The 14,140-nt window shown below is 39.5% G+C and overlaps 1 protein-coding gene and 1 long non-coding RNA gene across 7 annotated transcripts in view; one reads left to right on the top strand and one right to left on the bottom strand.

Moving 5' to 3' along the window:
* Positions 1 to 14,140, top strand: part of Fer (FER tyrosine kinase) — a 324,556-nt gene that overhangs the window by 66,867 nt on the left and 243,549 nt on the right. For all 5 annotated transcript variants that reach the window (XM_059277953.1, XM_059277955.1, XM_059277959.1 and 2 more), the window contains exons 5-7: positions 3,072 to 3,255; positions 4,774 to 4,911; positions 5,466 to 5,585. In XM_059277953.1, coding sequence (XP_059133936.1) covers positions 3,072 to 3,255; positions 4,774 to 4,911; positions 5,466 to 5,585 — 442 coding nt within the window. The remainder of the gene's footprint in view (positions 1 to 3,071; positions 3,256 to 4,773; positions 4,912 to 5,465; positions 5,586 to 14,140) is intronic.
* Positions 173 to 11,184, bottom strand: LOC131923080 (uncharacterized). Of its 2 annotated transcripts, none has more exons than XR_009382502.1 (4): positions 10,062 to 11,184; positions 5,891 to 6,029; positions 2,462 to 2,627; positions 173 to 476 (listed from the first exon to the last, which is right to left on the bottom strand). It is a non-coding gene; the product is annotated as an uncharacterized LOC131923080 (long non-coding RNA). The 2 variants fall into 2 exon arrangements; XR_009382501.1 differs by having other exon boundaries at positions 2,462 to 2,604; positions 10,062 to 11,178.

Raw genomic sequence — 14,140 nt, forward strand, 5'->3', positions numbered from 1 at the left:
ATTAGTTGAGTTCAGTCATCAGGATTTTTAAAGTACAAAAAAAAAAGCATCAGATTATACCACAATACTCAGCTACTCTTAATCAAAAACTGTTTTCTTATGAACATGTAGACTGTGGATGGGATCTTTTTGACTTGAACTATTTCTAGATAATTGTACATGGTCTTGTGAATTGTGTTGTCAGAATTAAGTTGTTTAATTTCAAATAACAAACTAGCGTTTAAAAACAGTGAATTGAAACAAAAGAGAAAACGAACACAAATGTTGAAGTGGTCACAGGAAGGGTAGCAGTAGGCCAGTTATACGTTCTGTCTCACTCAGGTGGAATGCCACTTAGCTTCTACTCAAGACCGGGCAGTGTAGGTCTGGGTTTGGACGTCAGCTTCCTACAGGAGTTTACTCCTGTGGGTGGGAGGAACAAGTAGTCACAAGACGTGTCGGTTGATTGACCCTAGGACTTTCAATGAACTGTAGTTCTGCAAGAAAGATGATGATAATGATATTCATGGGCAGAAATGCTGTATATATGTTATTCTTAGAAAAATTATACATTGTTCCGTGGAAGAATATATTCATTGGGATGTTAAAAATCATTTATAATTAATATTGAAATGACTTCATTACTAAGTAATAAAATTATTCCAAGGACATACTATTGAGTTAAAACTTCTTTAAGGATTTAGTATAACTGAGGTAAAATGTTCATTGGATTTTGATAAATATTCTTCAAATCTGAATTTCGAATAGGATGTAATTAAAAAACCAAAAACAAAAGAACAAAGGCTACCAGATAGTAATAAGAGTTCTTTCATATTAAGTTATACCATTACTAACCTGTATGATTATTGTACCAATTCATGACAGAAAATGTCATACCCTATTATAGTCAAATAATATCAAAGTCCTATTCTTTGTAGTTTAATTTCTGTCAGAACTGAATTGCTTTTTTCTGGTCCTCCAACCCCCTTCCCCCCCCCCCCCCGACTCAGAGAGATATAGCACCAGGGGTAACATTTTATAAAATAATTTATACAGTTATTAAAATTCTTCTGTGTCAGAACTAGCTATTAGTGGAGTAGGACTTCTTTTGTAAAATAATTCTGTTCATCTTCTTAGAAGAGGTCCATGGTGGGTCTGATATTCGGGGAATTCCAGATATGTGGGTCATAGATACATATTAGTTTACAAGAAGGGTGATTTCCTTTTTATTTTTATATTTTTAGTAGATGTTTAGATATTTAATATACTCTTTGAATAATGAATACATGTATGTAAAGTATCATGAATCATATCTACTCTGCAGCACATTCAGCTCGCCCTAGGTCTACCAACACATTTCTACCCCATTTTCATGTCTTTCCTATTTTCTTTTTCTTTGAGAACACAAACCGCTGAGTACAGTGTGATGTCCTTATACTCTGATGCCCTTATACACATGGATGTGGGGTTAACCACTGGGGCATGGACAAGGTATTAGTGGTCACATGCCCAAGAAAAAGCGACTCCTTTCCACAGGAGCTGTCAGCTGCCAAAGGGTCTTCAACTATGGGTGGGGCCTTAGGACTGCCACCCCATCCACACTGGATGTTTAACTTGTCTTGATCTTGTATAGGAAACCATAGCTGCTGTGGATTCCTGTGCGGACGGCCATGTTGTGTCTAGAAGGCAGCATTTCACAGTGCTTCTGCCAGTCCTTTGGCCCTGACATTCTTTCGTTTTATGTCCCTCTGCCTCATAGTTAGAGGTGGTGTGAGAAACGCAAGGGAGTTGCATTTCTCACTTCGTTTTTCTATTCCTGGGAATAGTTGTAGGGGATGTTGTCTAAGTCTCTGCAAAAAATGTCACCCTTTCTTTGCTTTTGTCACTGAGACTAGAGCGATTCTCAAACAGATGATAATAGCAGGTAGTTACTGAGAGCCTAAGCAGATCGGCAGCACAGGAAAGCTTCTCTTAGCCCAAATTCTCAATTCAGGGCTTCAGAGATGGCTCAGTGGTTAGTACAAGGGCACTTACTGCTCTTCTGGAGGCCAGGGCTCCGTTCCCAGCACCCATAGCAGGCGGCTCACCACCACCTTAAGGGGTTCTGATGTCCTTCTCTGACCTCCATGAGCACTCCCCAAACATGGCAGTCATACACACACATACACACAAATAAAACTTAAAAGATAATGTAAGGTCTCTCTCTGGGGGTAGGATTTCACTTGCGGAACTTCCTTCAAAGAAGGGAAGAAATTAATAAATATTTAAAAATACTCTTTAGTCTACATTGGTAAAAGTCATATTTACTCAATTTGTACCAAAAATCTATGACTTGCTTAAAATTGTATCAATTGATATATTCATGTACTTATGTTGGCAATATATAAATATTTTTAAATGATTTCTATAATAAAGAACCTCGAAAGGTTTTTGATTCATGACATTATCTGTCTGATTGATTGGCAAGTCTGAATTGTCCTACCTCCGAAGAGCTCGTTCTTCATTTTCTTGAACGTTACTTTCTCTCTCAGCCTACCTCTGCAACATTGCTTCTTCTTTCCAAGTCTTCCTTAGTATTCCAGTTTGCCATGCTCTTCATCAAGGACTCTTTGAAACATGGAGCCTCTGAAATCCAGCACAGAAGTGTCCTGTTGGTAATAGTCACATGAGGGAGGCTGTATTGTTTGTTATCTTTGCTACACTTTTCTATACATGCACATCTTTAAGTTTGTTTTTTCTACAAAGCCTCCTTAGATTACTCTTGTCTACTGATATCTTAGACATGCCTTAAACTTTAACATTTGCGTGCTTTCCTGCTTACATGTTCTCATGTGAGCAGCTGTCCCGACATGCTGTAAGCTCCTTTGAAGAGAAGGATGGTATGTCTGTATTTGTGTGTTCTGACTTTGACCAAGCATGTGCTGCACAGGAACTCCGTGCTGAGTACTGACGACCAGTACTTGGCATAGCACTCTGCACACAGTACACAGTCAGCAGAGTTGGTTTCTCATTAAATGTGGGAAATAACAGCAGTCTAGATGCATACAGTGAAGATCAAACTTATCTCTTTGCTATCTTCATGTTTTCTTCAGGGAAAGAAACAGAAAAGGCCAAGGAGCGCTATGACAAAGCTACAATGAAGCTTCATATGCTGCATAATCAGTATGTATTGGCACTGAAGGGGGCACAGCTCCATCAGAGTCAGTATTATGATACCACACTTCCTCTGCTGCTGGACTCTGTGCAAAAGATGCAAGAAGAAATGATAAAAGCACTGTAAGATACACTTCCTGTTTATCATGAAATCCCTTCCAAATCCGATTCAGCGTTTCTCCCAGTTACACATCTGCTCTAGAAACTGCAGTATTACCCAGACCACTGGGCCTCTTAGACTTGTTGAACTTTTTTCTTGTGTTTTACTTGTGATGTTCTTTCACTTGTGCTCATGACCTAGCATGCCCAAAGGATAGACCTCTATACATTGTATTTGTTATTTACTTTGCTGTTCCAGTTAGCTTTGTGTTTAAATGAAAAATAGTGTGTTCAGTGAATGTATATGTGGGCCAAGTTTCTTACCTTTTAAGGAGTTAATAGTGTGCTATAGTTAGTAAGTTATATGCACATACACATTGTCCTGTATATAGGAGCAGAAAAATGATGAACCATTTTGATGAACTTCTCTTCCTTTATTTTCTGCTTGATCATTTTGCAAATTTTTAGATTCAGTTTTCTTTCACTGAAAATGCATGTGGGATTTTTTTTTTTCCTGATTGAATTTAAGTTTTGTCCCTAACACTATTTTTCTATTAAAACAAATCAAGTAGTTGGGTGTGGTCATACAGACTTTTAGTCCCAGCACTCAGAGAAATTGGCAGGCACAGATCTCTTTGAGTTTGAAGACAGCCTGGTCTACATAGTGAGTTCCTGTCTAGCCAGGGCTATATAGTGAAACCCTGTGTCTCAAAAAACAACCAACCAACCAACCAACCAACCAAACAAACAAACAAACAAAACACCTTAACAGTAATTGAAGTTGTACAAGGGAAGTTTGTAAGTAGTAATTTTGATTCATAAGTAATTATTTTAGAAAACAGACAAACCCTGTTTTATGTTTATCTGAATATATGCAGAATAGGCTTATTTGCCCATACTTGCCTTAAACCAGTAATAATCATTATTTATAAAGCACAGCCTGTAAAAGTAGAGGATCTGGTCTGTGTGACAGAATTCTTTTCCTTTCTCTTTAATTAGAACAAGCTAATAACCTTGATGAAATTTTTGCTGCAGATTGGAGGTCAGGAGAAGAAACAGATGCTTCCAAAGTTGAACTAAGATATCTCTCTCTCTCTCTCTCTCTCTCTCTCTCTCTCTCTCTCTCTCTCTCTCTCTCTCTCATATATATATCCATCCATCCCCAGGATTAAGAGGGGAGTGGGACATTTGAGGAGTGTCTTACACTAGAAAGAAACAATGGAACAGAGGTTGTTCAGAGCCCTGTGCCCCCAAATCCAGTGTTTCTAATAGAATATTGAAGAATAGAAAGTTATTAGTACTGACTGTCCCTGCCTCTTGGATATGTCAGATACGTACTTGAATTGGTAATAGTGTGTTTAAATTATTGCACACTTACATAACCCCTTCATGTTCCATGTATAGGCAGTAAGGTGGTGCACAAATCCACCATGCTTAAAACACAGATACTGCATTTCTTATGTTTATTGTTCTGAATCCTTTCTGGGTCTGTGTTTCTTTTGCCAAAACATTAACATGTACAATTTTATTTTTTGCTTTCAGAAAAGGTATATTTGATGAATATAGCCAGATAACAAGCCTTGTTACAGAGGAGATAGTGAATGTCCATAAAGAGATTCAGATGTCCGTCGAACAGATAGACCCTAGCACAGAATATAATAATTTCATAGATGTTCACAGGTATGGCATTTTCATTCCTTTTAAGCTGTTTATGAAGATACTGTTTCTTATATTTAACAAACTTAAGAAATAATCTTATTAGAACAGTTTATTTTATATGAATTTATCTTTTATTTTTTAAAAGTCTGTCTTAAAGTTGGTAATTAATCTATAAAATTATATTTAAGACTTTCAATTGACATTTCATTATTTAAATCCATATTTAACCTATGAAATTGTATTTCCTTGACATTTACATAATAAATGACACTATGAGCTTCTATGTGTATTAATTTTTCTGAGGCACCAATTACTTTCCCTTGCATGCATCTTGTTTTATACTTTAAAAAATGGTGATGGGGATAAACTGGCTTAATGTGTACATATATTCTTTAAATGAAGAAACCAAGACTCACGTTACATGACTAGATCTTTAATGCCTAGGGTTTTCTCTAAATTATACGATTGTGTTTACTTTGTTAGCATAATTTAGAATAATATTAAATATTTTGCCTTTGGTATAGATTATGATAGTATATTAATATTGATTAGAATTATTTGGCATACTTTCCTAGAACAACAGCTGCTAAAGAACAAGAAATCGAATTTGATACTTCCTTATTAGAAGAAAATGAAAACCTTCAGGCAAATGAGATCATGTGGAATAATTTAACAGCAGACAGTTTGCAAGTAATGTGAGTACTTAGAAAATCATAACAGTGTAAAATGAGTGCTATATTGCCTTATTGTATTTCATCAGCTTTAAATCCTCAATGTTTTGCAAGTAATAAAAAGCAAGTTTGGTTAGAATGATGTATTTCTTGTGTGTGTATGTTTGTGTGTTCTGTGTGTTGTATATGTGTGATGTGTGGTGTGCATTCATCTGCAGAGGCCAGAATGTACTCCTTTATTGCTCTCTGCCTTACTGCCTTGAGTCTCTCACTGAACTGGAAGCTTACTTATTAGCCCAGCTTGCTGGACATCAGCATTTGGAACTCACCTGTCTCTGCCTCTCAGTGCTGGGAATATAGTTGTACCATCATGCAGGCTTTCCTGTGGCGGTGCTTGGGATGGAACTCAGGTCTTTATGTGTACCACACAGCAAGTGTTTCTGCTTTTACTCACTGAGCCAGCACAACCTGCAGATGACATATTTTGGGCAACATATTAATTTTCCTCATTTTTATCACCAATTTTAGTAATTTTAAAAATCTGAATTTTTGTATGATACTGCATTAGTATTCCACTGGTTGCTGCCAGTATACTAGAATGATGCTTTATTCTTTTAAAATTTTATATGTACTCTGTATTTTAGTCTCATTACCTAGTGTCAGAGCCCTTTTGGCAATATGGACACTAAATGTGAGAGGTAGTCACTGAAATCACAACATTAGCTTAAGATTTTACTCCTGATTGAATTCTTTTCTCTTCGAAGCAAAGGTATATTCAATAATAAATGATTAAATCAGCTCCTTTGCCTTGTTGTTTTTGTGTACACTTTGTGGGAGTTTTGAGAAATTCTAATTGTTTTTTAATACTTTTCAAATATTTAAGGCAATTAAAAATACTTTGTGAATTGTGAAAACATGATTAAGACCCTATATTGTTAAATATTTAAGCTATCTCATAATTTTGTTCAGGGATTAGAAAGAAAAATTTATCGCTAAACATTATATATGTTTATCCTTGTGTTGGATTTAAAGGTAGTAAATATTCATTTCTTGTCCGTATTGGGCATAGTATATTAATTTTGTTAAAATTTCCCTCTAATGACTCAGACAAAAGTTCTCGTGACTATAATTAATCTATTATTCAGAAGACTACAGTTGTACAGATAATCTATTGGGGAGGATTATAGGATTAGTCCTTAGGAAGGGAGCAGAAATAGTTAAAGCTGGCTGTATAGAACTCAGGAAACTAACACGTGCTCTTCCACCAAACACAAGTTCATAATAGAGCCTTGATAATCATGAGGGCTGACTACTGTTGAAGGAAATGAGTGTGTGGGTGTCCCCTGCATCAGAGTGATGAGAGCATTGAAGGCATGGTGTCCCCTGCATCAGAGTGATAAGAGCATTGAAGGCATGGTGTCCCCTGCATCAGAGTGATGAGAGCATTGAAGGCATGGTGTCCCCTGCATCAGAATGATGAGGGAGTTGAAGGCATGGTGTCCCCTGCATCAGAGTGATGAGGGAGTTGAAGGCTTGGTGTCCCCTGCATCAGAGTGATGAGGGAGTTGAAGGCATGGTGTCCCCTGTGTCAGAATGATGGGGGAATTGAAGGCATGTTATCACGTACATTGGAGAGGTTTTCCTAAGAGCAGCTTGGAGCGGTTCTACAGGTTTTTCATGCCCTCTACCTGGGCTTCTGACTTGATTTGGCCATGGATGTTTTCAGTATAAGCCATCTGTAAGCTAGTAGTTCTTATCTGGGCTGAGTTTGTACTCTGGGAGACATTTGACAGCTGAGAACATTAGGCAGGGATGCCCTGAGCTTTCTGTCATGTGCAGGGCAGCCTCTTAGGAAAAAGAATTTCTGGCAGTAATTTCAGTAGTGTTGAGATTGAGAAACCCCCCTGTGAATGATAGAGTGTGCTTACAGCACAGGGTGATTGGTAGGACTTCAGGTGCCATGGCACATCCCGTTTCTTAATTCATGTGCTTCATGTTAAAGAATAGCTTCCATTGCTCCTGACTTTTTATTATCACTACCTTGCTCCCCAGTAACTTTATTCATCAAAGTGTTTTATGGTATATTTAAAGGTATATGATTAATACTCTCATTTATTTTAATGGACATCAAATAGAATGAAAATATAGATACTGGAATATGATGTGGTAATGTTAAAAATAGCTACCTGTTAAGAGCTTGTGAGCAGAGATTTTATGGCCAAATGATTTGTTTTATTGGTTTTCAGAGTATAGTGAGAATAGAATTAGTTATCTCAATACATCACTATTTACTAATTTGATGATGAAACATTGACTCCCCCACACCTGATAAATTAAAGATAATAAATCTGTGATAATGTAGTAGATTCAATTGCTTATATCTTTATTAGGTAAAACTTTATCTACATTTCATTGAATAGGATCTACTCAGGATATGAGTTGAAGATAGACACACATGAGTATGTATGTTTGTTTATTTATGTATGTGTATTTTGCAGTGCTAAGAGTCAATTCGAGGGCTCCTGTGTGGTAGGCAAGAATTCTGCCATTATTCTAGTTTACTTTCTGTAGCTGTGACAAACCCTGACTGAAAACCACTTGGAGGGAGGGAGGGAGGGCTTTTTTAGCTTACAGGTTCAGGTTCTGATCCATCATTGAGGGAAGTCAAGGCAGGAACTTGAAGGCAGTCCTGCTTACCATTTCAAATAGTATTATCTCTGACCAGGGAAGTAAGAAGCAGTTGTTTGTGGGAAATTAAAGATCAGAGGTTATTTCCAAACAATGTTGTATTGTCTGGATTTGTGTGTCAACTTAACACAAGCTAGAGTCATCAGAGAGGAAGGAGCCTCAGTTGAGTAAATGCCTCCATGAGATCCAGGTGTAAGGCATTTTTTTTCATTTAGTGATCTATGAGGGAGGATCTAGCCCACTGTGGGTGGTGTCATCCCTGGGCTGGGTCCTGGATTCTATAAGAAAGCAGGCTGAGCAAGCCATGTGAAAGCAAGCCAGTGAGCAGCACCCCTCCATGGCCTCTGCATCAGTTCCTGTCTCCAGATTCCTGCCTTGTTTGAGTTCCTGTCCTGAATTCCTTCAATGATGAACAGCAATGTGGAAGGGTAAGCCGAATAAACCCTTTCCTCCCCAACTTGCTTTTTGGTCATGCTGTTTCATCACAGCAATAGTAACCCTAACTAAGACAAATGTGAGCATCCACATACCCATCCAAGAATAATTGTGATTAATGTCAGCAGTATGGTTAAGACATTTCTTGTGGTGGTATTTTCTAATCTTTAGTGAAGTTTCTTTAGTATGCATACCACCTATCAATATGACATATTAAAATTCTACAAGATTTTGTAAAATGCTGAATCTTGTGATCTAAAGTAAAACCTTGTAGATGAATTTCTAAATGGTATTATTAAGTAAAAAAAAAAAGAGTCAGATATAGGAATGTAGATGAATTTCTAAACAGTCTTATTAAGTAAGAAACACAGAGCCAAATACAGGGGTGAAAGCCTTAGAGATCAGAGTAATAGGAATAGCCACCACCTAACCTTAGCTCACCACATAATCACAGCTTCCCAAGAGAACTAGCTTCTTCCTGTCTAACCTGTGCCTTGCTGTTCTGTCTTCTCATTGGCTCTTAGCTCAGCCACCTCACTTCCTCATCACTGCCTGTCTGTACAGACCTCCAGGTCTCTATGGTTGGTACTGGATTAAAGGCATGTGTCACCATGCTTGGCTGTGTACTAGAACACACAGAGACTCGGCCTGCCATGTGATTGGATTAAGGGCATGTGCTCTGCCTGACTTTTGTTTATGGCTGGTTATGTCCTCTGATCTCCAGGCAAACTTTATTTATTAACATAAAAATAAAATACCACCACATAGGTTAACTAGTGTTGGAATTTAAGGTGTGTATCACCATGCCTGGCTCTGTTTCCAGTGTGGCCTTGAACTCACAGAGATCCTGACAGATCCCTGCCTGCCAAGTGATAGGATTAAAGGTGTGTGCTAACATTGCATGACTTGTGTGTTTACTTATAATGGCTTGGTTTTTCCTCTGATCTCCAGGCAAGCTTTATTTATTAAAACACAAGTAAAATATCACCACATTTCAGCACAAATAAAATATCACCACAAAATGTAATCCCAAGTCTTTGTGTTTTCCAGTAAATTTTAATGAGAAATTAGAATCAGAACTTGTTTGACTTTTATAATGGACTATAAACATATTCCTGTCACTGAGTAATAGTAATTCACTATGTAGAAAAGTAATTCTTTTGGATCTTGAAGAACCCAAGTTAGCAATGTATTATAGAACTTGAAAATCAAATTCATTTTGTTTTTGTAAAGCCCATGAACTAAGAGTGACATTAATATTTTAAAATGTTGCAAATATCAAAAGCATTGTATTTTGTGGCACATGAAGACCATGTGAAACTTGACCATCGGAGTACACAAGTAAAGTTATATTGGTGCACAGCCACGTCCACTCACTCTTCATCTGTGGGTGATTTCGCAGCAGCAGAATCAGGTAGTTGTGTTGTGACAGCAAGCTTGTGTGGCCTTCTGCTGTTGGCACAGTACAAGTCACAGTGCACACAGTCAATGGCTCTGTGCCATTCTGAGTGCCGCACATGTTGCTGTATGGCAGCATTTCATTTATTTGTGTTGTCAGTTGATGCCTAGTGTGTCAAAATAAGAAGAGAAAATGGATTTCAGATAACTGACCTTCTGGTACGGTGGACTATTTTGTTAGTGACTTAATGGCAGAATATTAAGTTAGGTCTCTAACTGGACAGGGCTAAAATTTTGTCAGGCTGTATTCGAGGAATACTTTTGAAGTTAGTGACTTGAAAGCTTTGGAAAAACGTAAAAGAATTAAAGGCAGACATTAGGATAGTTTGAGGAAAACACACTGTGTAAAAGAAATAGTTAGATTCGTTGGCTTGAGCAAGTTGAGGTTTATTTGAGTGCATTCAGCAGATGCTGCTGGCTGCTTGGTTAGTCAGGAACCATCTTTTGTTCATCTTGAGGAGACACCAATGGACACGACAAAGTGGACAGAGAAAAGCCCCGAGGCTTCAACCCTACAAAAGAACTACAGGCAACTGAGGGGAAGCTGGGAGCAGGAGGGGTGGGGCTTCCCAGGGAAGAGCACACCTATTGGTGGGCCAGGGCCCAGTGGGCAGCCCTGAAAACACGCCTACGAATAACATTAGGTGAACCGAGCAGGTTGTAGTTAGAAAATACATGTCTACACAGTACCTGTTAAAGCAGGCTCATGTTAAGCAAGCTCTCCACCACCTCGCTATACCCTAGTCCAACCGGACAGTGTTTAAAGATTTACCTGTTTGAAAAGATAAACACTTCCAAAATGCCTGTTGTGGATAACAAGATTTTAGAACTTGCACGCATTTTTTTTTTATTTCTTACATTTAATTTCCAATACTATTATTTTAATTGTGATTTTTTTTTTCAAACAGGAAAAAGGGTTGAATTGGCTTAAGTAACATTTTCTTATATCTCTTTAAAATGTAATTGTAGCACCATAGGATTTTATGGAGTCTTTTTTATATTATGACACAATTTTTTTGTATTTTATTTTTGAGACCATACTATATTTCTCCTTTCATAACCCCCGCATAGCTAGAAAAATGCAATTTTAGTGCATACAGATGTTAAAATTTATAAAATCTTACAAGAGGATATACACGAAAATCAGATAGGAATTCATCTGCAATTCCTAGCTCCAAACCCTCAGATGTGAGTATCTAACATGGAGTAACCATAGAAACCAGTGAAGTAGAAAGCCTAGGCTGGGGGAAGTCGGAGGGACAGCAGGATATAAGGGTAGATGAAGTTCTAAACGGTCTTAGTAAATAAGAAACACAGAGCCAAATACAGAGTTAAAGCCTAAGATACCAGAGCACTAGCGAAGCCCAAGACTACCTTTAGCTTACCAGTCGCTGCCGTCTCTTCCCCTGAGAGAGAGACCTTCTCTTCTCCTGAGTGACCTGTCTTTTTTATTGCCTTCCTGTTCTACCTTCTCATTGGCTCTAAACCCAACCACATGACTTCCTCGTCACTGCCTGTCTATACAGACCTCCAGGTCTCTGTGATTGGTACTGGGATTAAAGTTTAGGGTCACCGCTTGGCTGTGTGCTTGACTACGCAGAGACTCTGCCTGCCATGTGATTGGATTAAGGGCATATGCTACCACCTCAGACTTCTGCTAAATGGCTTGCTTTTAGTTCTGATCCCCAGGCAACTTTATTTATTAACATACAAATAAAATCACATTCCAGCACAAATAAAATATCTCCATAGATAAGTGATAGGAAGTTAGAAACAGAGTAACAAGGAGAGGACTCCAACTGGGAGGAAGTGAGAGAAGTCAGTACAGAGAAGGAAGGGTGAGGGGCAAATAACACCAAGCTTGTTTGATAAAAGCCTCAAAGAATCGATTGTATTTTATATTTACCTAAAGTTATACACGATATATAAAATGTACACACATACACACACACACACACACACACACACACACACACACACACACACACACACACCCCTACACCCCTTAATCTTAAAAGAAGTTAACACTTGGGTTGACTGTGATCTACACAAGAGCCACAGACTGACAGACTCCACTACCTGTCCTCAGGAAGTTAAACCTTACCTACTCCTCCTCAGAGGGACAGTGATGTCTGGAGCTTATGTTTCTATGTGACCCGGTGCTGACAAACCCCCCTCCCCCCGCCTGTCAGGAAAAAAAACAAAACAAAACAAAACACCTCCCTTCTCATGGTTGGTCAGTGTAGTCCAGGTGACTCGTAAAATGATAGGGATCATCACCGTGGTCCTTGGCTGCCTCTCGTGTTCAGGGCGCACCTCTACTGCTGAGACGCTGGACACTAAGGACACGGGCTCGGGTAGATACCGCTGCGTCTCACCTGGAAGCTGCTTTCTGGCTGGCTAACTTCCACAGTTCCAGAAAACACTATGCACGCGGCCATGAGCAGGAAGCCGCTAGTCCCGTGGAGCTGCAGCGCCCATGTTCCAGGACAATTCCCTGCGTGACAAGAAAAGCACAGAGGTGCAGAAGGAGGCAGTCACAGGTGGGCGGCAGTCAAAGCTGCCCACCTGGGGTTAGGTTCCACTCAGTAAGAGAAAAGTCAGGCCTGGTGGTAGAGACCCAGCTGACTTCCTAGAGGTGGGGAGGTCCTGGACCTGAGCAAAGAAGCTACTCACCAGCCACTTTGCCAGACCAGCGTAATGCCTTATGTACCCCAAATCTTCTCCTTTTAACCCCAGATAAGAATAGCTACCACCTTTCATCCAAGAAGCCTCTCTTCATAGCACGTGGGGGCCGTTCCAGAACACCACACCTGGACACATAGAATTCGGCAGATCGTGCTGAGCCCAGCCCCTGCAGATACACCAGTTACTGTGAGCACCACAGTACAGGGGACACTGGGAAAGGAGAGGTGGGAAGAGTCTAAGAGCCAGAACACCAGGAAGCCTGTGCTGAAGCAGGTCTCTCCCAGAAATGACTGTATCGGAGAAAGGACCCACTTTTTGACATTGTTATTACTGGGTTTGTGTTAGTCTGTGTATTTAATTCCATTAGTGTGATTTTTTTTTTTAAAAATGAAATTGGGCGTGCCAAAGTTTGTGCATATGTTTAGTACTGTTGTATTTTCCTGATTAATTGATCTCTTGATTAGAATGAAGTTCCTTCCTTCCTTCCTTCCTTCCTTCCTTCCTTCCTTCCTTCCTTCCTTCCTTCTTTCCTTTCTTTTTTTTTTTTTTTTTGGTTTTCTTGAGACAGGTTTCTCATGTAGCCCTGCCTGTGTCCTGGAACTCGCTCTGTAGGCCAGGCTGGCCTCGAACTCACTGAGATCTGCCTGCCTCTGCCTCCTGAGTGCTGGGAATAAAGTTGTGTGTCACCACCACCTGGCTTTTGAATGCACACAGTTCAGGCTGGCTTCGTCGAAGTTAGAGTTGAAAGTCTGTTTTGTCGGATAGTAGCATGGCAACGCCTGCTTGTCTTTTGATCTCCAGTGCTTTTTCCCATCCTTCCACTTGAAGGTGCCCATGGCTTTAAAGCTGAGTTTCTTATAGACAAAAGATTATTGGGGGGGGGGGGGTGGCGCAGTAGAATTTATTTGTCTTTATGATGTACACATAGTAATTAACACATTAAAGGACACACACTCAAAATGGCCATGTGTAGTGCAGGAAAGGACTGGTCCCAGTTCAGTTGCACAGATGGTAATTTTATTTCTTAATCCATTCAGTTGGCTTGTATCTTTTTTGTATTTATTATTTTTTGATACTTTATGTCTCTGTGTGTGGACACACACGTGGGCACGCCCCTGAGGGCATGTCTGTGCACCAGTCATGCATGCAGGAGCTACTGGAGGGAGGAAGAGGAGTTGAAGCTCCTGGAGCTGGAACTACAGGTGGTTGTGAGCTGCTGTGTGGGTGCTGGGAACTGAACCTGGGTCCTCTGCAAGAAATAGCAAGTGCTCTTGACCTCTAAGGCATCTCTCCAGCCCTTCACCTGTGTC

The sequence above is a fragment of the Peromyscus eremicus genome, chromosome 13 (genome assembly GCF_949786415.1).
Source record: "Peromyscus eremicus chromosome 13, PerEre_H2_v1, whole genome shotgun sequence".
NCBI classification, from domain to species: domain Eukaryota; kingdom Metazoa; phylum Chordata; class Mammalia; order Rodentia; family Cricetidae; genus Peromyscus; species Peromyscus eremicus.